Source organism: Pogona vitticeps, chromosome 11 (assembly GCF_051106095.1).
Source record: "Pogona vitticeps strain Pit_001003342236 chromosome 11, PviZW2.1, whole genome shotgun sequence".
Classification (NCBI taxonomy): Eukaryota; Metazoa; Chordata; class Lepidosauria; order Squamata; family Agamidae; genus Pogona; species Pogona vitticeps.
In genome coordinates, this window is record NC_135793.1 from 4,210,981 (window position 1) to 4,235,904 (window position 24,924).

General features: G+C 45.8%; 1 protein-coding gene across 1 annotated transcript; it reads right to left on the reverse strand.

Moving 5' to 3' along the window:
• Positions 1–218: 218 nt before the first annotated feature.
• On the reverse strand, positions 219–24,089 carry LOC110074318 (synaptotagmin-like protein 2). Its single transcript, XM_072981297.2, has 16 exons — positions 23,858–24,089; positions 22,933–23,081; positions 19,599–19,698; positions 16,735–16,819; positions 15,205–15,298; positions 13,229–14,395; positions 11,902–12,000; positions 9,717–9,808; positions 8,736–8,837; positions 8,121–8,290; positions 7,442–7,544; positions 7,150–7,311; positions 6,116–6,194; positions 5,086–5,185; positions 3,458–3,663; positions 219–3,116 (listed from the first exon to the last, which is right to left on the reverse strand). Exons 1-16 carry the CDS (start codon positions 23,956–23,958, stop codon positions 2,971–2,973), a joined length of 2,955 nt encoding a protein of 984 aa, XP_072837398.2. The 5' UTR covers positions 23,959–24,089; the 3' UTR covers positions 219–2,970.
• Between the last annotated feature and the right edge of the window lie 835 nt (positions 24,090–24,924).

Below are 24,924 nucleotides of genomic sequence, written 5' to 3' on the forward strand. Positions count from 1 at the left end.
CCAATTTTTGGCAACCCTATGACTGACAACCTGTTCACCTCTTATATACCGAAGCCTCTGTGCTCCTTTACTGAGTCAATCTTTTTCTTATTGGGCTTATCTTCTTTTCCTGTGGCCTTTCCCAATGTCAAATTTCAGACTGGAAGCCCTGGGCTCCTGCACTTTCTACAATATGGTGCAAACTGGTGGTGCTAAAGAAACACAACAAGAACAATCGCTAACAAGCACAAACCAGATATTTTGGTTTATTACATATAAATTAATTTTCACAGGCATTAAGAGATTATTCTGTCTGACCGGTAAAAACTCATAGGGCTACATCCAACTGCTGTGCCCAACAAAAGTAACTCTATGGAATCAACAGGCTTTGGCAAGTCAACACTAATGGAAATCCCATTGAGTCAGTAGACCTACTCTGGTTGGGAAGAGCAACAGCAGTTACAGGCAACATCCTAAAATAGGCAACATGGAGATTTCTTCATTCATCACAGGCTGTCCAAAGCTATCTGTGACATTAAGAAGAATCTCCTTTTTGCCTTATTATTGGTGCGGGGAATTTTTGACCCAACAGATGTTTGGGTCTTCCAGTGCCCCTGAACTGGAGTTCCCCAGCACTGCCAGTGGAAAGGGACTGCAGGGTTGTGGGAAACATCAGGTCAGCTACATGGTTCCATCCCAGTTTCTCAAGCGTTTACTTCTTGAAAAAAGTGAAATAAAGACCGGCCAGCAAAGCTACCCATTCAAAGCGGTAGAAAAACCAAGTGCTACAAAAATAACAAAGGACTACATCATCTGTTATCAGGACACATTCATTCATTCATACAAAACTTAATGATCTTCTCTGAGGTTTCATTTAAACACTACTCATAATATGAACACAACACAGAATGGAATTTCTGTCCTTCTGAATTTTTTTGGCCAAAAGAATCAGCATTTTTTAATAATCCCCATGCCATTTTGACCTTATAGTACTTATTATTTCCTGTTGTGATTATTTATTCTAGTCTCGCCAAGATGGCTTGCAGGTTGATTTATGAATAACACTTATTTTCATGTAGTGGCAATGAGTTCTGAAGACAGGACATTGGCTGTAGGACCTAACAATAACATACCACAATTTATAGGGCAGGATGACGGCAAGGTTATAGAACTTGGGTCCCCCAGATGTTCTTGGACTGCAACTTCCAGGGGCCTTCACTTCTCCTGTGCTTGCTAGGATTTCTGGGAGTTGCAGTCCAAGAACATCTGGGGGACCCAAAGTTGGGAACCACCAATTTTATTGTTGTTGGTACTAGCATCTGGGTTCGGCCACCTAGGCTTGAACAAAGCATCTTCAGGCTGCCCTTTACTTTATAATTAGAAGTGTAAACCACCTTCCAAACAAGAATTACTTTTTAAACCGAGGAGGAATAAGGAGAAGAACTGTCCAGATCCTGCTTCATTTTTTTCCTGCTTCATTCTTTGGCTTCCGCTGTGCAAACCAATCAAAAACAGCAATGGAACTTGAAAGCCTCATTATTCCCTCATTTACTTGCTAGATTAAGGAGAGTCCATCAATCATCCTATTGTTCTCTGGCCATCACTCCGGCTCTTAAAAATGGACTCAGAGCTCCATTTCCTCCTCCACGACACTACTAGACACAATATTTGATGTTTCTGTGGATAATCGAAAAATGTACAACGAGAATCCTGAGCAATCATGCTTGGTTAAGGCCACCCTAAGTCAGGGCTGGCTAAAGATATTCTGCTGCCTGAGGTAAAGGACAAGCTGGTGCCTCTCTCCCAAAATACATTTACAGAAAAAGCCCTCCCCTGCTGTGGTTCAAAATATGTGGCGCACACATGTGTTGAGACAAGTGTGTTAGCCCTGTCTCCTGCTGGTGTCACTTTCATCACACAAACGCCACTACGGGAGAGTCGGCTTCCCCGTATGAGTCCTTCCTCCTGCCTCCGAAGACCTGGGTTCTGCCTCAGATAGAAAGGCCCTCTGGGTACAGCGTCATCCCCCCTCTCCAGATCTCTTGCATTTTTGTGATTAAAGAGACCGCAGAGGGAGTTGGCCGATCAGATTCCCCTCAAAGTCCACGGGCTCCACACACTTCAAGCCAGGGCTGGATAGGGTTAAACTGGTGGGGCTGTCCGTTGAGTGTCAACACAGTACCCGGGATGGGTTAGCCTTCCCCAATGTGCCTGGGAGAAGCAGGAGAACGGACAGCACTAGAAGGGCCCCGGCCCCACGGAGGACACAGTCCGGTCTTCCGAATAAAGGAGATGACTAGGAAACATGAGGAAGAAACAGGCAGAGGGCTGCTGTCGTTACCACCGTTGACGTCTGCTTCTGAGTAGGTTGTCCCACTCTGTCTCCTGGTGAGGCTGGTCGTGCAACGGATCAGATTGAAAGCTCTTTGAGAGAACCTTAGAAACCAGCCAAAATGGCTACTAGTGGCCTGAAGGTAGGCGGTGAGGTACCTTTAGAGACAGGCATTAGGTTGGCTAGATGGCTTATTTCTTTGGCTCAGCTGGAAGCAACTTCCACGGACACATCCTCACCAACGTCCATGTTGCGTTTACATCAGTCCATACGCTTCTTTTGGATCATCGCTGTCGGCCTGTAAGCGCGTTGACCTCCTCGGCACAGGACGACGAGAACCAAACCATTATGGAAGAGGCAAGGAAGCCACATTCAAACTCCTTTACAAAATATTTACACCTCCCTTGCCTCTTGGACACATACCCAAAATCTCATGATCCTTCAAGGCGTGACCCACCCGTCCTTCCAAAGGTAAACAGCAGTTCTTCAAGAGTTTCATCTCCACTGATTACCAGACTTTTGGGACAAGAGAGAAGACCAAGCCCTTCATGGCTTGTATGATGAGGAGATGGTCAAAAGACCTGGATGCATCGTGGCAACGAGACACCTCCATCTGTCCTTCATCCAGGCTCCTTTCCTTCCGTTGGTGGCCCCAGATTTCATTTCAGCTTCTTCTTCCCAGCCAAGGAGCGCAGAGGCAATGATCCTTCGATCCATTCATTCGCCGTCATCATCATTTCCTGCCAGAAGGCCACTTCTTCCTGCGTAGAGTCCATCCAGTCAACCACTATCCCATAGCTAGAGCCTTTGAAAGAGAGACAGCAGAGAGAGAGAAAAAGACTGTCTGTAGAAGTGGCTTCAAGAAGAGACCTTCAAGAAGGTCCTCAATGCCCATTTCCTGCTGGCCACATGACAGGAAACAGTTCTTATTCTTAGCCATGGCATAAATGATGTAAAAAGGGGCAGGGAGTCAATTCAGATTGGGATCCTGTTGGCTTTGTGTGTGTGTGTTGGGGCAGGGAAGATCAATCCGGATCACTCTGATTCAGATTGATTCCAGCCTAGATCATCTGCTTTTTCCATTTACACCAGAATGTTCTCTCCTTTTGCCCAGCTTAAGAGACATTAAGTAGGTGATCTAGTTACCTGTCCCAAGTCCCAGCCGGATCCCTCCCAAGAAGTGATTGGTTAGTTTTTCATGATCCCAAACAGTCAACTCCACACAGGCGTCTTTCAGATCTTCCGTGTGAAACCCGTCGTACACAATCGTATGGTTGAAGATGGGATTTGAATCTCTCTTGATGATTCGGGTTTTTTGGTAGCTTTTCTTACTTGTGTCTGGAAGGACATAGCTTAAAAAGAGGGAAACCGCAAGTTACGTCATGGAGGACCTCAGAAGATCTCTATTTTTATGTTTCTTCAGCTATTTCCAGGGTCCCATTATAATGTTAATGCACTCACCATCCACACAATGCTTTCAACCATGCTTTGTGTGCAGTGGAAGCTACTCTTACTGCCCCGCTTTGCAAACAGAATGACTGAGGCCAAGGGAAGGGAAAGAAAGGAAAGCCATTCACCCAGAATGTGGAAGTAATTCATTGGCCAGAATCCTATCAGGGTTTTTACCCTCGTAAGAATAATCACATAAATCACAGCGAGAAGCTGCCACTAAACAAGGTGCATTGTTTGTCACACACCAAGTCCTGTGACCGGGCAAGCCCCCCGCATGCAAAGAGCAATGAATTAATGAGCAGCAGTGTGCCAGTATAACGAAGACGATTACCCTCATGCAGGCCTCAATCTCGGACTGAATTCTGGTCACTAAGGTAACGACTGATCCCATTTAAAAAAATTACTTCCTGGAGCCAATAAGGGGCAAGCGTCCTAGACGGTTTTATGGAAAATGATGCTGAGGGTTTGTTTCTTTGTTTTTTGAACTGCCGAGTAATGTTTTTCCATTGTGGGGAGACTTAGGGGAGCGTTCTTTCTTCCCTGACACGTGAGTTGGACAGCGGGTGTTTACACCCATTTTTGGAAAACATCTCTAATAGGTCTTCTTCTCTCTCCTGCCAGAGGTCTGGACAGTTGCCTTGACGTCTTGGGAGTCGTGAGTAACATAGTAATGGAGCAAGCTACTTCCCCCCCACAGGTTATGTCCTTGGGCTACAAATCCCAGAAGCCTTCACCAAAGGCTCCAATGGCCAGGATTTCTGGGAGTCTGTAGTCCAAGAACATCTGGGAAGTCAAGGTTGGGGACCACTGCTGTAGAATTTACGCTTTTTTGCTTAGCTGCATCACAGGATTTCGGCCAGCATCTCTGAGCCATGACAGCACATGGACAATTCAACTCAAGCCCTCGGGTGAAAGCTGAAATCATCCTCACAAGCTAAGCGGCAGGACCCAGCACCTTATAGACTTGTCGGACTACAACTCCCATCTTACCCAGACAGGATACCTGGAGATAATCGGATAATAACTGTCATGCACTACAATTAAAGGGCAACGGGTCGGAATAGTCTGAGTTAAGGGTTTGCACATTTAAGAGCAGGCTGGGCATCTTGAGACTGCACTCTAAATGAGGTCGCACCCCAAAGTCCAGCATCCTTCGACTCCTGCTGCGCTGCCCAGGACCGAGTGGTGGCCCAACAGGATCTGGGCAGCCCCAGTTGCCCATCTGCATTCTAAAGAGCCGGAGCCCGTCAGACGGAACAAGGAATTTGATACAGCTCCAATCAATAAATTCGGGGGGTAGAGAAGAGGGTTTGTCCACAAACCATTTCACGAAGGAATCCACGCCCGAGGGACGCAACTGGGGGAGGTCTTTGGTGTCTTTTACCCAGATGTGAACCTCCCCAGAGGGAGGAGTCTTCCAACCTGTGAAAAATCAAATTAGCAATGGTTAACCAGTAAATATGTAGGTGCCATTCATTCATAAATGTATTGAGTGTCTAGTGAACTAGGGTTGCGCATGGCGTAGGTGGGCTTTAGGATTGTGCTGTCCATTTTATTCTTTTGCTAAAGGGATGGGCAGGCTTCCCTCTGGAGCCTAAGTATGCCCCCCAGCACCTCTGTGCCCCCCAACAGCCCCCCCAAACCATTAATTAAAAATTACATGAAGGTCAATTTTGCTCGGTTTTACTCTCTTCAATGGTAGTAAGCCCGAAAGGGATTTTCTGGGTATAACTTATACTAAATGGTATAAAGAGGACCTTCTATGTTAAAAAAAAAAAGGAATATTTTAAGGGAGTGGTCAAATGTAGCATTGATTGCACTGCTTGCACTATTAATTGCACAGCTAGAACACAGTCAGTACTGAATTGTGTGCTGAGTTGCACAGTCGGTTGCATGGTTGGTTGTGCTGTTAATTGTGCAAGCAGCCGCACCGTCAGACCCATGGACTGCCCGACATAACTTCTGGTGAACCTCTGCAGGCGTAAATTTATGCGACGCCAGGTGCAACAGGGTTTTGGCCACTGGGAGAAAAAACACACCTTGGTCTGACATATTGACCTATAAGAAGCTGCTCCATTTTTCCATATTCTATGCCAGTGGTTCCCAAGATGTTCTTGGACCGCAACTCCCAGAAATCCTGGCCAGCGGCGCTTGTGGGGAAAGCTTCTGGGAGTTTTAGTCCAAGAACCTCTGGGGACCCAAGGTTGGGAGCCCCTGTTCTACGCTAAGAGTGGACTCTTCTCCAGAGTACAGGATGTGCCTCAGGGCAATCCAGCAGCCGGGTTGTGTCCATTGCGTCCAAAATGATCCATAGCGTTTCATGATCCACCAAACCGCAGGGGGCTCTTTTACCTAGACTTCCAGGAGGAACGTATTTGATGGCGAGGTCCATCACCCCCCGATGGCCGGCACAGTGGTTGGCTGAAAGGCTCTGAAGGAGAAAAAGACAAAGTGCAAAGGGGCTTCTTAAATCCGGTAGTGGCAAGAGGGCAGATGTGGCCGGGTGTGTGTGCAAAAGAAATGGAGCGTGGAGACAAGAAAAGCTACCCCACCTTGTCCTGCTTTACTGTCCTTTGGGGCACAGGAAGACCATCTAGCTTTCCTGCCCTAAGAATGAGCGATCTACAAAAGGCCCTGTCCTCAACAGCCCTGCTAAGCCCTTACATACTCAAGCCTGGGGCTTCCTTTAGGGAGCCGGTCCATCTCCTATTGGGTCCTCCTCTTTTCCTGTCGCCTTTCACCTTTCCCAACACAATTGTCTTTCCCAGAGAACCCTGCCTTTTCGCAATGTGTCCCAAATAGGACAGGCTCAGCTTCAACATTTTGACTTCCAGAGATCATTCAGGCTTGATTTGCTCTACGACCCACTTTCTGGCAGTCCCGGGTTATGCCCAAAGCTCTCCTCCAGCACCCTATTTCAAACAAATCCATTTATTCCCCGTCAGCTTTCACATGGTGATGGGAAACAGAAGAATTTGGAAGATCTTGGTCTCCAGTGACACATCCTTACACTTAATGATGTTTTCTAATGCCTTCATGGCTACCCGTCTGATATCTTGGCTGCAGTCTTCCTTCGGATTGGCGACTAGACCCAGGCATACTAAAATCTCTAACTTGTTCAATTTCTTCATGTCAGCACATAAAGATCTGTGTTTCTTCTGTAGTTATGTTGATTGCTGCCTTTACACTACCTTATTTGAAAAAGCCACATTTTCACCAGTGTGTTTATGAATTGTTTTGTCCTAGAAAACCATCCAACAGATCAATAAAGCTTCCAGAAAGAAAGGGGGAAAGTCTATAGGATATGCCTTTAAAAATGTTCATGCATAATCAGCATTTTTCTAATAAATGCTTCTGCCTTCAGGTAACCAGTAGGCAACGCTTACCCGTGGTTTGAGCATGTACCAGTTCAGTTTATTGTTTCTCCAATCCCAGCCGGCCAGGTCTATTTCCATTTCACCCAAGAAGCTGTTCCGCCCCAAAGGGTCGTTGTGCCAGACGGAAAGGTTCAGTTTCTGAATCAGCAAAACCATCTTCTCTATTTTATACTGCAAAAGAGGGAACCAGCAGCTGAGCATTTTTGTGCACCTTTTTGTTTCTGTTTAGCAAGTGTTCGATAGAGACTGGCAAAAGACCCTAAATTCCCGCACCCCCTTGCCCCGATCTGAACCTTCTTACCCGCAACACCTCATTGTAAATGGGGCTGACGGTCCTCTTTTTCACGGACGTCTTCCTTTTCCCCATTCGTGCTTTGTCTGGAAGCAGGTAGGTTTTGACGTACCTGAAAAAAGATGGTGGATTTCGCTCAATGGGAAGAGTGTCCGGGTATAAAGCATCAATTCTGTCAATGAAGGCTACTTCCCCCTAGGTTTACTTGGAATAGAATTCCCCCAGGGCTATGGAGAAACAGCAGGCTAGACGAGGCAGGCTTGAGCATGGGAAACAGTGGCTCAAATCCTGTCGCGCAGCTCCGCATGCGTAAGGGTGCTGAGATCGTCACCGTCAGTACGTTGCTACTGATTAAAGGCTTCCTTCAGTCATTTTGCGGTGCACACAACTTTGCTGAAATGTGTACTTGCCATGTATGCCACCAAAATTAAGTTTATCCAGTGGCACTTTGCTACCCATGATGACGTCACTGGCACTGCACAGGCAGAGCTGTGCAACAGGATTTCAGCCCATTATCAGATAATTCCTTTTGTCCAAGGTACAGTGTCCACTTCTGGGCATCGCATTTTGAGAATTATATGTTTACCACCTGAGGGCAGAGCTCAGAAAAGTTAATTCATTTGCTAAAGGCGCAATGGTCATTTCGTTTTGCACTGTTTGATTTTTAAAGTGTTTTATCTTCACTCACGGGTCCGTCCTTGCTTTCTTCTCATCCACGACAGCCAGGTCTTTGCACTGGGAAACAAATATCTGGAATTCTCTGTTTTTCTCGTCGTAATCCAAGGCAAACTGAACGAGCCCCTGGGCATCGACATTCCCAAAATCTCCACTGTAGACACTCAAGACGCTTCCACTCACCTGCACAGGATAAAAGAGGGGCCAGGCAAGAAGGATCTGATGAGCTTCTTATCTCTTGGAGGCCAGGGGGAGGAAGCTCTCCAGACCCATTGAATCTCCTTCAGTTAAGGATAACAGGATAGCATCATAGTATAATGGAGTTGGAAGGGGGCTTCTAAGGCCATCTAGTCCAACCCCAATCCAAATCTAAAGCAGATCGGACAGAGGGTTGTCTCATTTTCTCTTGAAGGCCTCCAGCGTCAGAGCACTCTCCCATTGCTGTACTGCTCTAACAGTTAGGAAGTTTTTACTGATATCTAGGTTAACAGAAGATATGAACCAACAGGCATATATTTCTACATGGGATGGGATGGTGAGAAAATACAGACAAAGTCTTGGAGAACGTAGATGGGCGAAGCCCACCCTTGGTATTTCTGTATGGAGAGAGACACCTTTGGGTACCTACTGAAGAAACAGAGGCCATGCCGGACGAGTGGCTCCCGACACTCGGAGACTTCTTGTGCCCGTTGAGCTGGAAGCTGATCTCAGAGGCCGTGTCTGACTCCGTCTGCAAAGGACACCCAGAAGGGCATTAGAACTGGCAGTGGAAGCTCTACAATGGGCAGCAGAGTGTAGTGGTTAGATTGGCCGAGCGGTCAAGGGAGCCCCGTATTAAAATCCCCTTCAGTTTTAGGGCGGTCTGCATGAGACACAGCCATATCGCTCAGCCTAACTGTGGGTTCTTTGTGAGGATACCAAGGGTAAAAGGGAGGGGGAAAGAAAAATGGATGCCCCCCCCCAACAACCCCCTGGGAAGAAATGCAAGGCGTACATATATTCTATCAAGAAATAGGACTTTATATAGGAGAAGGAGGATTTTTGATGACAACAACAGGATGACTAGTGCGGAACCGGACACAAAAGGAGACGCGTACAATATGTGGGTGATACACAGGTCCCTCCTCATTTTGTGGCCACTGCCACCACCGAATATATTTAGGGGGTGCACAATATTTTTTTTTTCAAAAAAGGGCCACGTACCCATCCCGCTATCTGGTGGCAAAACCCGACTCCTCTCCTCTCTTAAAAACAACTTCACTGGTGGCACCTGAGCTCCGGCCGAATTCCGGTGGAGACATTTGGCCTCACCCGCACGAACTAGCATCCTGCGACTCTCTCAGGGCAGGCCAACCCTTCTGGCTGAGGTATTTTATGGAAAGTCAAGAGTCAGGGATGAAACCCCCGGCCGCTTCTCTGGCCCAAGCCAAAGATCTTGAATTTCTGGTACCTGGGTCTTTTGTGAAACTTTGACCATGGCACTTCAATGCAACTCTCTGAGGAGACCCGTCCCCATAACCCCTGAGCTCCGAATCATGTCCCTACTTGGAAAGAGCTGGCCTCCCGAACAGCTTTCCTAAAGTGTCGAAAGGAAACGACAGAATTTTACCTCAGAGAGCAGGAGAGGACTGGATTTGCTCAGATCTTTTGCTCTCTCGGGCTCAAGGTACTGGTGGGTTAGCGTTTGAGGCTTAGTATAGGCTGGAGGGGAAAAAACCCAAAATAAAGCTCAAAATTAAAGTCTCTTGTACTTAAATAGAAAAAAAGCACATACAGAAGATTCACATTAGAGCATTTCCATTTTGTGACATAAATGACATGCAGTGGAGCAGGCCCACCTCTACATTTTGGAGGCGTAGCGCGCGCGCGCGCGCACACACACACACACACACACACACACACACACACACACACACACACACACACACACACACACACACACACACACACACACACACACACACACACACACACACACACACACACACGGGCCATGAACAAAAATATGCCCAAAGCATTTAATTTCTCATTTGGTGGAACTAAGCACGAGTCTCAGACTCTTATTATTATTATTTTACTTCGGGGTTATTGATTTATATGCATGCAAAAATGCATGACTAAATATATATTTGTGCATGACTATATATATATTTGAAAACTATGCACGAAACACATTTAATCAATGGAAAAAAATATACCTTCCTTGCACATTACAAAAAATGGACTGAAAAATGAACCTGGATTTATAAACAGAAAGAAATTTTTGCATCTTTTATAGAACTTGGACGGGGGTGAAAATGCCTCTATGTTTCTGAGAAACAGGCAGCAAATATGAAGCTGAGAGATTTCTGCATCTGTTGCCTTGCTCTGATGTTGCAAAACTTAATGAGGGTAGCTTAATTATCAATTATCAGTACCAGACATGATGCAACAGATGCTGTTGCAAATAAAATGGCTTTCTGAAAGGCATAAACATGCACAGGTGTTTTAAAATCTGATTTATGATTCATCTCCCTTTCTTGAACTACCGTCACTCTATTAATGATACCGTTACCAAAGCATTTTTTAAAAAAAGATACATTTGCTTCCATCTAGTGGCAGATACTGAAAACTGATTAGCCAAAACATACTTTTTTTTAAAGAAGGTCGACCTTCTTTAATCAGGTTATGATTCTAATGATGCTGCAGAGAACTTGTTGAATTTCCTCCTGCTAAATATAGGTGCTGATCAGATGCCTATCTTTTTAGGCCTTCCTTATACCAGTTTTTGTGGCAGGCAGATTAAATCGTGTGGCACAGCTCCCGGCTTCCTCTCCATCCTGATTCGGGTTCTACTCCTACCACCTACGTTGCCTTGAGCTCAGTAGAAGAAACGGAAAATATAAATATGTCTAATAAAGAGGGGGAAAATGATAAAACAGAGGCCATCCTATTGTGGAGGGCAGCAGGAAAAGAGGAAGACCAAAAACGAGATGGACCGACTTCCTAAAGGAAGCCACAGGACTGCGTTTACAAGACTTGAGCAGGGCAGCCGAGGACAGGATATTTCGGAGGCTGCCTTTTCATAGGGTCAGCGTAAGTCGGAGGCGACTTGACAGCACATAAGGACAGCAAATGGGAAGACAGGACTCGCGGGTCAAGACAACAAAGCTAGGAAAAGTTGAAGGCAGCAGGAAAAGAGGAAGACTTGATACAAGATGGACGGACTTCCTAAAGGAACCACAGCCTTGAGTTTGCAAGAGCCAAGCAGGGCAGCTGAGACACAGGACATTTTCGATGCCACTCGTTCATAAGGTCTCCATTAAGTCGGAGACAACTAATTCATTTATTGCACTTTTGATGGAAGAACAACAGCAGCAAAATATCACAACATGGCATCATCATCATCATCATCATCATCATCATCATCATCATCACCACCATCACCATCACCACCAGCACCAGCACCAGCACCAGCGCCACCATCATCATCATCATCATCATCATCATCATCATCATCATCATCATCATCATCATCATCATCATCATTATTATTATTATTATTATTATTATTATTATTATTATTATTATTATTATTATTATTATTAAAAGTTCTGAAGAGGTTGGTGATCCTCCCTCATCCTTTCCCTTTACACTCAAGCAGAGAGCAGAACAGGGTGAATTTTTCTGCACCTGCAAGAGAGATTCTGTCCACAGCCCGGCTTTGCTTTGCTCAACTGATCCCAGGCCATTATTTGCCAAGCTTATCTTAAAAGAAAAACACCGCCAAGGGACTGAGGCAGGCTGCTACTTACTTTCCGTGGTGGTATAAAGGTTTACCATGCTTTTTGCAAGACTGTAGCCGTTGGTACGAGCTAATTTCTTGGCAGAAGGGACGCGAGGCCCGTTTCTCTCTGGAAGACACAGAAATGTAAACAGGTTAGCATTCAGCCATGAAAGACATGGATGTGATTCTTCCTGAGGGTCCAATAAGATATGGGTGTTTCCCCCCCCCCCCAGCCTTTAAATTTCTCTTGTTTGCCTCTATATTTATTTGAGTTAACACTCTGGATGAAACACAGATACTTTCCCCCACCCCCAGAACACGGTCGTATCGGAGCAAGAAGAAACCTTCAGAATATGGTATGAACCTTTCCAATCGCTGTGAGCTTTATCTTTAATATTTAGAAGTTCCTTTTTTTTTTTTAAAGAACTTCCCCCAGCCAGGAACCATGCAGAATTATGGGAGCTGAAGCCCCCCACATTTCATTTTTACTAATTTTCGTGCCTACATAGCCACCATGCCAGTTTCCCCTGCACACCAAGGAAATTCTGGCAGCCACAAGAAAATAAAAAGCTTACAGAAGCAGAGATATTATTTCTATAATTATAATCGAAAACTACGCCATCCACTCTCGTGGATGCTGAAAAATGTGGATTATAGAGAATGTTATACCGAACATCATCTCTGGTTCCTACTAGTGACCAGTTCTGGTAATTTCATCTTTTAAAATAATATATTTCTAGGATTTTTCTTTTAATATTTGCAGACCGAATCAGTGGATACGGATCCCACAGAACAGGGGGTCCTCCTGTATGACATGCCATAACTCACTCACGCCAAGATTAGATGCAGATACAGTGGTGCCTTGCTTAGTGAGCGCACCGTAGAACGACGAATCCGCATAGCGAGGATGTTTTCGCAATCGCTAATGCCATCGCAAAGCGATGGCCTCTATGGCCGAAAATCGCATAGCGAAGGTCGGTAAGCGGTTCGCTTACCGACCTTCGCTTTGCGACCCGAGGATCAGCTGTTCGGCAGCTCCAAAATGGCCGCCGGAAGCCCCGAAATGGCCGCGCGCAGCACGAAAATGGCTGCCGGCCATAGGGAAGCATCGCTCAACGGTGAGTTTCGGGGTTTTTCAATGGGTTTTTTCAATGGGTTTTTTCATTTCGTTGAGCGATGTTTCCCACAGCGAGGGTTAATCCGGAACGGATTAACCTTGCTATGCGGGGCACCACTGTATTTTATCCATGCCTTCACACAATACTCTCACATTCTTATTTGCTTGTATGTTTTCTTTCTCGAACAAACCAAGGCAAAATTATATTTTTACCAAAAAAAAAAAAAAGTAGAAGTACCTGAAAGCACGGCAGCATCGATGTATTGAACACCCTCTCGGTCGCTTGCAGGACGTTCTTCTCCCGGAAAGTTCTCAGCAGATGGTGGAGGTTCTTCTTTAAGTAACATTTCTTTGCCTTCTTCCAAGTTGGCCGGAGCATCCAAGCTATAACTTCCTTCCCCTTCGCTGCCCCCTTTCTCGAGATCCTCAGAAGGTGCCGACTCTATCAGTATCTGAACCCTCCCTGCTAATGAATCCCTCTTGCGTTTGCTTTCTTCGGCCATGACAAACTCATCAGCCGGAGTCTCCGGCTCGAAAAGGGTCCCCGTCCACTCTTTGGCCGGAGACTCTATGTTGACCGACGGGACTCGGATGGGCAGTCTCGATCTTCTTGGGCCACGCTGGGCTTTCTTCTCCTCCTCCACGGAGGAAGACGGCTTCCCGTTTCCATCGCTCACGCTGTTCCTGTGAGCCGCCCCTCCTTTGCTTCTAGCGTAGGTGGACCTGGGGAGGGTCGGCCCCCCTGATCCCTTCCTCTGGCGAACCGTATAACTGGGCTCATCCTCGCTGGAGGACAAGACAGAGGGCTTCCTGGAAGGGATTCTGGATTTCGGTGGTGGGACGTGAGAACTCTGCTTGTCATCACTGTTTTGGCTTTCATTGGCCTGAGCTGAGAGCGACCGGCGGAGTCTGGAGGGCCTCCCATTGTCCTCAACACAGACACCTTTTTCCGTTGATGATTGAGACCCATAATTACCCAAAACAGACTCGCCCCCTTTTTCCCAAAAGTTCTTCAAGTTCTGGAAATGTTGCCAATCTAGACTGATCTCCTCGTCCTTGACAGGGGAAACGGTATAATTGGGTCCTTGTTTGATCGACCGACCCTCTTCCTCTCTGGGAGATGGCAACCTAGAGGTCTTCAGTGATTCTCGCTTAGCTGGACCCAACTGGGGACTTTCCCCTCCATTATCATGGTCTGCACTGGGGCTGAACGACCCGTTGCTAGACTTTTTTTTAACTGGGATTCTGCTGGAAGGGTTGATTTCTTCACGGACAGCTGGTTGGGTTGTCCAGTTTTCTGATGGGCTTTGGGGAGCATCGGGAACGTCCATTCCAGGTGAGTAAGAAAAACCATCAAGATCCCCTTCCAAATGCTTGGCAGAAGCCACCAAGGATATTGCACTGCCTGTAACAAAGACAGAACACCCCACCCCGCCAGATGCTGTTCAGAGACCTATGGAGAAAGCAATGCCTGTCTACAAGGATTTGGAATTTGAGGCCCTTCTAAGTGTATATTGCTGTGTTCACAAAACATCCATTTGGGTATAGCCACACATATGCATGACAGCTAGGACCACATGGCTGAGATGTTCAAAAGAACTTCACAAGAAATATGTCAACAATGCAATTTGAAGCAAATTGTGATTTGTTAAACCACAGTTCCCTGTTACATCCAAGTTGAGAAATTGTAACTTGATTTCCAATGACAAACTTCAAGCCAGGGAGAGAGTTTTGGTAATTAAAGACATCCTCCTTCTCTCCCATGGTTCCCAGGGCTTCTGTCTAATGAAACGGATTATTCATGAGTCAGCCAAGCTGCAGGACAAAAGCAGGAAGTCTTTAATGGCCAAAAATCTTTTCCTGTCAGTGATAACATCACCCTTCCGTAGGTGTAACTTATACAACAGGATTCTGGTCACCATCTCCTTAACAACAGAAGTACCTAAAACAGTTGCAGTTGTACTGCAAAAGGAGTGAAATTCTCCTTCATTATCTGTAATGTAATTCAGGAATGCCTCAGTTAGTGCAAAAAGGTATTTAGTTAGAATTAGCTATTATTTGTAATTAGTGGCTTCCAAACTTTGAGTCTATTATAGTTGCCTGTTCATCTGTGCCACAGAGTCTGTAGGAATGTGTGGCAAAGGACACTTCTTGTGGAAGAAGCTGCTGAGATGAGGCCTGCAAAGCATTAACTTTAAAAACAACAAACCATACCTTTCCCATGTTCCAGTGAGTCCCCTCTTGTCATCAGGAATGGGCTTACACCAACTCCGCTATCTGCTGGAGAGATGTCTTCTAGGCTGGATCTCTGAAGGCAAAAATACAACTCGGACGTTTCAGCAAAAAAATGGCCCAGGGATTGTTCTGCTAGAGCTCAAGATGGCCACCAAGCTGGATACAGTTTAAAGCTGCATCTACACTGCAAAATTGTGGTGGACACCACTTTTAACTACAGTGGTTCCTTCACCAGAATCTTAGGATTTTGTAGCTGGGTGCGGTCCTTGGCATTCTTAGCTAGAGAGCTCCAGCAGCACCCTCCCTCTGTGAGTTACAGCATTACAGTCATTGAGCAAAACGTCCTCCCTAAATTATGAATTCCAGGATTCTACTGGATGGAGTCACAGACCTCAAAGTGGTATCAAACTGTTATTGATGGGTAGTGCAGACACATTCTTTGAGCGGAGCAGGGAGTGGAAAGCAGAGACCTTTTCCTCCACGTATATACTGAATATGGAGAGGCAGGGGACCATGTAATTTGGACCTCACACATCTAACCAATGTGCGAAAGTCCCAGACCAGCAGGTTTCAAATATATGTGTGTGTACATTGGTTCCATGTATACATCTGTAGAAGATATATAAGAGGTTCCTCTGCTGCATTTCGGTCTCGATTTGAAAGATGTGAAGAAAATGAAGCTTGCACTAGAAACTGACCGGCTATATTAAGAAAAGCCCTGTTGGTTTACTTCTCACGAGCCGTGCTAACTATGGAATTCTGGGAGCTGTTGTCCGAAAAGCATGATAGGCCTTTGAACACAGCTTGAAGAAATAGCTGGACTGGCACCCTGTTCCCAATGTGAGACCGCTGGAGTCTTCCAGAAATCCTACAAGCAGGAGGAGAAGGGACAGCTCTGTAGCTCTCTCCCCCGCGTAGTATTTCATGGGCATAATGCTGCTCCTGACCATGGACATTCCAAAGATCAATGGTAAAGGTCAAGGTAAAGGTTCCCCTTGACAATTTTTGTCCAGTCATGTTTGACTCTAGGGGGCGGTGCTCATCCCCGTTTCCAAGCCATAGAGCCAGCGTTTTGTTCAAAGACAATCTTCCGTGGTCACATGGCCAGTGCGACTTAGACACGGAACGCTGTTACCTTCCCACCGAGATGGTCCCTATTTATCTACTTGCATTTGCATGCTTTCGAACCGCTAGGTTGGCGGGAGCTGGGACAAGCGGCGGGCGCTCACTCTGTCACGTGGATTCGATCTTATGACTACTGGTCTTCTGACCCTGCAGCACAGGCTTCTGCGGTTTAGCCCACAGTGCCACCATGTCCCACAAAGATCAATGATCTTCAATCAATTTAAGTGCTTGTCTGAGCCAGTGATCATGTGATCACCACCCAGAAGAACTCCCGTCCAACCCCGTCTAGTTCTACACCTGCACCGACTGAGGGCTTCCCTCCGTCTGCCCTAAAGTCACGGCCAAGTCCATTTCAAAGTCATCGGTTCACCGTCTCTCTCCTACCTTGTCCGTCAGGGATGGCAGCCTCAACCCGGGCTTAGGGCTGGGCCTGTGTTCTTCCGCTGAATCCAGAGCAGGTTCCCAGGATCTAGACCGAGAAAAGAATTTTCTAAGAAAAGGCACCGAAGCCAAACTGTTCTTTTTCCCAGCCTCCTCCTGCTGGAATGCAGTCTGCATTGGAGACTGGCACCAAATGCTTCCCTATTTTTTTTTACACTCCTTCCATCGAAATACTCCCCCATTTTCCCTTTTCCTCTCTTGCTGTTCCCATCATCCACCTAAAAATGGGAACCAACACACGGCTGAGGTCTTCTGTTTTCGTTCTCTTGCTTTTGAGCGCTTACTGCTTTACCAAATGCTGTGCATGTTGATGGCGTTACAGAAGGAAAACACAGGATTTTGTGGTTTTAAAAATGTAACCTACTGTCTTAAGTCACTTCGTGGTGCTTTTCAAAAGCTTTTCGATTACAGCTTTCATCATCCCCCCGAAGCCCTGGCTGGGGATGATAAGAGTTGTACTTAGAAACACATTGGAGAATAAGGAGTTTGTGATGCCGGAGAAACACTTTCCTTCGTTTCGCTGTAACCAATATACTGTAAAACCCCAAAACAAGGGCTGAGCCAAAATGCTAGCATAACCTTCCGTCCAGGTGAATATATATGAGGTTGAATCCTGAATTTCTTGGGGGTGAAGCCAGCCATATTGAAACAAAACACGGGCACACACATCTTTGGATCTCTCCAGCAACTAATGGAATTGTGAAACTCTCTGATTTTTCTAATGATGCTAGTTGATTAAAGGGAAAACAGAAAGTGGTTAGAATCTTAAACTGAAGCGTGCATATTTTATGTTTTGGACAACTCCTAGATTTCTCTGAGTTCTGGCAGCTGTCATCCAAAGTATAAAACTGTACACCTTGTACCTTAAATAAAGGATCTGGCTAACTGGACGAAACTGTTTGTGTCATTTCGGCCGCCCCTTATTTAATTATTAATCTTCTACTTGACTGTTTCTGTGCAGTCAACAAAACAAGGAAACAATCAAAAGAGACGCTGTACCAGAAGGGCCTTAATTTTGGACAGCTGCCTTTTGCAGAGTTGGGCGATTGGGATGTGCAAATGCCATCTGCTTTGGTTCGATCCGAATTACTGGCCTCACAAATCACAACGGAGCCATGTCAATCGGGCTTAGAGCCTATCCAATTCAGTTTGTCTCCAAATACTGTACGTTAATGTATTTGGGTATGTTTGCATTTGTCAAAGCAGTGGGGAAAAAACAAGAAAATGAGGAATTAAAGGGCTCTGACCTGGAATGGAGGTTGCAACTCTATGCTATCAACTACTTCTCGGCCTCCAGTGTGCAGGTAAAGCTCAAACCAGTTCATTTGTTTGTCCCTCCCTCATTCGGAGCCATGAAATGTACTCCTTTTCCAGACCCTTACCTTCTACTACCTGTAAACCTGTACTTCACTTCATCCTCTGAATACTTCCAAATCCAGAGCACATCCCTAGCCTTTTGGGTTCACAGAACATAACTTTGCGGGATAAACTAAGGAGCTATCCTTAGTTCAAAAAACCCACAATTAAGCAATCGAAAAAAGTAACAAGCACATACTTCTAAAAGCATCTGACTACTAAACGATAGTACAGGATCTTGCTTTGTCTGACAAGTATTATAAAAACAGCGCTGCCATGTATAATTATTCACTCTCAGTGCTTGCTTAAAAAGAGGCAAAATCCGATGAGCGAAAGGAAACAAAAATTAATCCACTTCTTCTGCTGAATCATGGCAGGGAAAATGTGATTTGATAAACACCCAAGCAGATATTTATTAAAGGAAGAGATAGGAAAACAGTCCTTCTATAAAGATCCGTTCTGTGCTTTGTTGTGTAACAAACTGATGAGCTAAAGTTGTTAAATATAATTCAGAAACACCCTGTTTTGAATTATTCACACTGAACAACCTCATAGAGTGGTGTCACAGGCATCTGTCTCCCTAAATCCTTACATTGGCTTTTCATTCCCCTTCCACACAAAAAGTTGCCATCTCCGTTCCCAGCTCCCCATGCCCTTTATCCACTGTATTTTTTTTAAAAAAGGTCAAAAATGGAAATCTCTTTTGTTTTGAAAAAAAAGAGAGAGAGAGGATATTTAGACTTGTTTCACGGTGCAGAGAGAAACCGTGAGCTATTTTGACAGGCAAATCATGGTTCCTAGAAATGTGCAAGGGCTGAATTTTACACATAATACATAGAATCATAAAATCATTGGATTGGAAGGGACCTATAAGACCATCGAGTCCAACCCCCTGCTCAAGGCAGGAATCCAGGTCAAAGCAGATCTGAAAGAGGGTAGTACGATTTTCTTTTGAATGCCTCCAGCGTTGGAGCACTCACCACCTCCTGAGGTTACGGGCTCCACTGTCGTACAGCTCTAACAGTTAAGAAGTTTTTCCCGATATTCAACCAAAATCTGGCTTCCTGTAACTTGAGCCCATCATTACATGTCCTGCACACTGGGGTGATTGAGAATAGATCCTGCCCCTCCTCTGTAGGACAGCTTTTCAAGTATATGAAGAGTGCTCTCCTCTCTCCCTTCAGTTTTCTTTCCTTAAGCCTAAACATGCCCAGTTCTTTCAGTCTTTCCTCATTTTGTCCAAAAAAAGATGGAGCTGGTGGAAGGCTGGGGAATAACAACACAACCTGGCAGAACTATACTTTGTCTACCTCTGTGTTTAATCTCTACAATGCCAGATAGAGCTGGGTGAATAATGATACCGACAAACAACAGAGAATTGACTCTTTGTCCTAGACCTCTTTTTTTGTTTGTTTGTTCTATTCCTTTGATTATCTGGGGTTAATAATTACCTTTCTTCTTCTGATGGACAGCAAGGCAAAGCCGTTCCTTCAGATGGCAACGAAGCATCTCCCCTTTCCAGACTTTCTGGGGCGTGCACATTATTCTTACCTGTTAAACGAATTGGCAGCAATTCATTAAAAAAACAAAACAGTGACAGCTGCTATGTCTCGATGGACAGATGCATTACTAAGGGGATTTGTCTCCCCTTTAATAATACTGGCATAAAATCTGCAGTGTTAAAACAGAGAGCAGTGGGATTAAGTACCGTATTTTTCTGTGTATAAGACTATACTTTTGTCTAAAATCTTTAGACTAAAAATTGCGGGTTGTCTTATACACGGAAGTAAGCTGAGGAGAGAACAAAGACAAGTGGAGGGGAAAGCAGGGATCAAAGCGATCCTGCAGCACTTTGATCCCTTTCCCCCTACACTTGCTAAGCCCCACTTAGATTTCTTAATTTTGGATTAGAAAAGTGGAGGGCGTCTTATACATCGGGGTGTCTTATACACAGAAAAATACGGTTGCTAAAGTTTTGGACGAGGTCTCAGATGAATTGGGGTTCAGATCCTACTCAGTCATGAGATTCAGTGGGAGGGGCTTTATTTATTTACTAATTTAACTTGTACAAGATGATCATGGTATTTTTGGAGGATTGGTTCCAAGCCCCCAACCCCGTGGATGTCAGCAAGTGTGGATATAGAAACCCTATCTATAACATATTCTTGGTTCCTTCTAGTGGCCACTTCTGATAACACACCTTGGAAATACATATTTCTGAGTTTCTTATTTGGTCCTGTTGTATACTGTCCCATCATGCATGGCATTCTTTGGGAGGTACAACAGAGAATTCAGTCAAATAAAACATAACATACTATAAGCATACCATTTATAAAAACAATAATTAATCCCGCACCACAACAACTGCATTTAAAGTACAAAATTCAGCGGCTTAAAAATCTCAGGTTAATACTGTATGAATAAAAACACCCCTTTTAAAAGTCCAATTTATTTATTTCAAAGTCCTGCCACTTTTAGTTCATGGGAGGAAAGGTAGGATGTGAATCTAACACGCTGAAAATAATAATAATGGAGAGAAGCATATGCCGGTGAGACACTCAAAACCATGGTAAGGTTCAAACTACCCCTAGTTTTGGCAGTTACCATCAGCCACACTGATGGTTGTTAATTATGATTGTGTATATGTATACACACACACACACACGTATGTCTTTGGATGATTGTTCAGGCTCTGATCCGTTCCCCTCAAACCGGATTCTCGTCCCTCAGTGAGAATTCTCACACATCTGTTGACTGGGCACCACACTGCAGGATGATTGTTGGGGATATGACCTGCAAACCAGCTGTATAAAAACATTGCCAGCTCTCCGGAGGCCCAACCCATCTGGGACAGCTAACTAGGACGTGGCCAGAAGCTGTCAACAAAGGTTAATCCACTCCAGGATTTTTCAGGGAGCTACTTCCTGTTTCAAGTCAAAGTCATTTGATCTTGGCAAACAGGGGAGGCAGCGGGAGAGAGCTAATTAAAGGAGATCCCGCATTGTTTGCCCTGGCACGGCAAGACGCGGCGCCCTGGGTGTTTTCTTCAACCAGCTGCAAGGCAAACAGCGTAACCCGCACGGATCGTTGACGAGACCCCTGACATGGCCCAAGTTAGGGGCAAACCAATCCGAACGATGTGGTGCTGCAGGATTCCTTGAGGTTGAACCTGTGTTCACTGTTGCAGCTTTTTTCCCCAGGTGTGAGAAAAAATTCCTTTTCTGGACCGACAACCTCAGACGCCCCCCCAATCTAACCAGAGACAGAGCGACCTAAGTCGTGACCATAAGGGGGCAAAAGATCAACCCCTCACTGTGATTAGAGCCCCTGACCTTGCCGTCCAAATCCACATTGCATAATATTGAGCTTTTACTGTAATTTTCCACCCTGGAGATATTTCACAAACAGAAACACCGGTAACAAACCAAATCAGCAACGCTGGCAGAGGTCAACATGAATGCCTTTCCCTTTGGAGGCTAAGCAAGATTTTCTTTCTCCTCCCCCCCTTTTTTTTAAAAAAAGTTTTCTATCTGACTGTTATATGAAAGCCCCTTCTGTTGAACATCTTTATTTTGCGTGCATGTTTTTAAAAGTACTTTCAATATGATATCTATGCCTAAGAAAACAGTGGCTTGGAAAGAGGCGAGCTTGGTTTTGAGCAGGAAATGACATTCCAGGCTGATGTCGTCCAACCAGCTCAACGTGTTCAGCTTTTTCTTTTTTCTTTTTGTTAAAAAAACACCTCTGTTCTTCTAAGATTATAACCTCTTCATCAATTGACTAGGTTTGGTGGTGGGGAACCTTCCGAGATCTATACGGCCTCAGAGGAATTCAGGTGACATGGTGGATTTGCTACCAATTGCCGTCTTACAGATGGGCACGAAATGCCAGCTTGGTGGTTCGCGCCGGTTCGTTTACCAGCCGAACAAGCGTTCGGCACATCAGAGCTAAGCAGGCCAGGGAAGCCAAGCTGCTTCCTCTGAGTAGGTCTCCACAGGACCTGGAGGTGCCAAACACTTTTTTTCTTTCCAAACCTGCATAATTTTTTCCACACTCAAAAAAGAAGTTTTAAGATGACAACGACGATAGTTTTCATAATCTCGCATAAAGAACCATGATAACAAAAGGGCTAAATTCCGGCAGTAGCGGGCTTTGGATTCATGCCTGGCCTTAACGAACTTCCTCACAAAAGGTGTGACAAGTCAGATTTGTTCCACTTCAGACGCCGGTATGCTGTTTTCAAGCAAAGTGGACACCCATAGACATTGGGGAAGGGGGAAGGTGAGCAGGTTCTTCAAAACCGAGTTGCCGAGGGCCTTAGGTGTGCCACCAAAACCACACTTTGCTAGAGATCGTTCCCGAAAGGGCTGAATATAAATTGCCACTCACGTCCTATCCTTGCCTGTGGAAAACACTTTCAAATCCAACCAGCTTCCATTTAATAGTAGCATTCTGTTATGTCTATCTTGACTTATGGCAACCCCTTTGAGAGTTTTTCAGGTAGAGAATACTCAGAAACGCTTTACCGTTCCCTTCCTCTAGGGGCAGCCTTGGGAATGTGCAGCTGGCCCAAGGCTACCCAGGCTGGCTCTTCTCCCAGGAGGCCCAGTGGGGAATCGAACCCCCAACCACTGGTTCCTTAAACCACAGGTATCCAGCCAGCACATTCCTAACGAGTGGCCATAAAGGAAAGGCACATCAGCCCATGGGTTATTTCCTAATCTCCTTCCACCTGCTTCGCAGTTTGAAGAACCATCTGAGCTGAGCCCGGGACTCTGTTCTTACCATCCACGCGGCTCTTCTTTTTAATGGAAGCCCGAAGCAGATCTGAGCCTTCTGGTTCTTGTCGGAAACGCTGTGCCTTCACTTCATGAAACCATTCGCCGGTGACAAATTTCTTTTTCTTGCCATCCTTCAGCGAGCCTTGCAGTCGTCTAGGGAGACACGGAAAGCAAATAAACGTCAGGGTTGCTCTGTGTATATATCGCATATGTTGAGCATGCTTCATAAATGACCTTTCACCAACAGTCCTAGAGCAGCGTTCGTGAGTGTCAAAAAAAGCATACAACTGCTAGGGTTATGGGAATCCAAAACTCCTGCTTCCATAACTCAACAGGATCCCCCACAGGCTGAATTATGGGTCCTCCTCCTCATCATCATCATCATCTTGGAACTGATGAGGGAAGGATCATGGAATCCATCCCCTGTCAAGGAGGCCCAGTATGGGAATTGAACTCCCAACCTGTAGCTCTGTAGCTAGAGACCTAAGCCACGGAGCTACCCAGCAGTTCCTGGATAGTCCTTAAACTGGCATGAGGTAGAGCAGCCTCCACACCTCCACGTCATTCCCATGTTGCTTGCTCTAACTGTTAGAATCGGGCCCTCCTGTACCGTGTGTGTCACGAGGATACCCTGCGACTCGGGAGCAAAGGGGCACAAGCCCTGATGGAGGCTGCCTCATTTCCTCGTGCGCCTTGGTGAGTCATAGGGAATCTTCACGCCAACCCAATCCATGCTCAGCGGGGCCATTATGCCTTAGGGGAGCATCGGCACAGAGTGGGCAGACTGAGCCCCATATTCTCCTGCCGGCACAGTCTGCCTCCTCTGGGGAGCTGCCCACCCGCAAGCTCCACAAAACGGCCGCCTGGGCATGTGCGCTGTAGCACATCAGCGCTAAACAGGGCATGACTTTATTCTCCCAACATCCTACCTGATACGATCCCCATCCTTTTTCTTCAGCTCTGCGTCCCTCTGCAGCACGGTCATGAGTTTCTCATACTCCTCTTCGGTCAAGAAGCTGAGGTCCAGCATCTTTCCCCCGGGGCTTGCTTCGGCCAAGCAAGCGGGCTGGCAACTAAAATACCGAGGTGGCGGCCATGAACAGAAAAACGGCAAGGGATTTTATTTCAAGTCGACACCAGGACGTGTTGGGAAGCAACCATTCACACCACAGGGCCCGGGAGGAGAACTCGCTGTACAATCCAGGTTGAGGAACTCAAGCATCGACCCATCCTCTTGCAATCGGATTGTCCCGGCAGCAGGTCCGCGTGAGCCCCAAAGGGTGTCCCTAGAGAGTTTGGCTCTTCTGCTTTGCCCACGCGCAACTTGGAGTGGAAATGAGCAGGCCGGCTCAAACAATCTGAGTGAGAAGATGCCTCTTCTGGGATCGCCACCAAATGCAGCCCCCCCCCAGCACTGGTCATTCCAGGATTTGCCTCCTGCAAAGAAGACGTCTCGCCGGGTCGGTTCAGGTACCCCTGAATTTTAAAAAATGCAAAAAAAGAGGGGGGAAAGTCATCAAGATGGCCTTTTTAGATGAAGGCAACATGTGGCACTTGTATGTGTGTGTAGCCCGGTGATTTTTACTTAGGCCTGAGCAAGCAACATTGTGTGTAAGGGTGTGTGTGTGTAATAGTAAGAGCCCTTGACACAGCATTTTATTTAAGAAAAGGGGCCACATCTAGGCTGGCCGGACAGCTCCGTGAGCTAAGTCTCTGGCCATGGAGCCACAGGTTCAGTTCTCCCAGAAGAGCCAACCTGTGTAGCCTTGGGCAAGCTGTACAGTGGCCAAATTCTCTCCAGAAGAAGGGAATAGGAAACCACTCCTGAATATTCTCTATCTAGAAATCCCTGGAAAGGGTCAAGTTAAGTCAGAATTGACTTGACAGAACATGAGGATGACAACCTCTGTATTTACTTTTTAAACTCCCATTTTAAGTTTACAAGCAGATATTCATTTCATCAAAGCTGGTTGCATAAAGACAGGATCCTGGGACA

Bases quoted from the DNA above. Each gene is read 5' to 3' on its own strand.
- LOC110074318 (XM_072981297.2), bottom strand. From the start codon at position 23,958: ATGCTGGACCTCAGCTTCTTGACCGAAGAGGAGTATGAGAAACTCATG. The intron at 15,299-16,734 runs GTAGGAGAGAGA...TTTTGCCTTCAG, and splicing joins TGCCATCCCTGACGGACAAG to AGATCCAGCCTAGAAGACAT. The intron at 8,838-9,716 runs GTAAAATTCTGT...TGTCCTTTGCAG, and splicing joins GTCCTCTCCTGCTCTCTGAG to ACGGAGTCAGACACGGCCTC.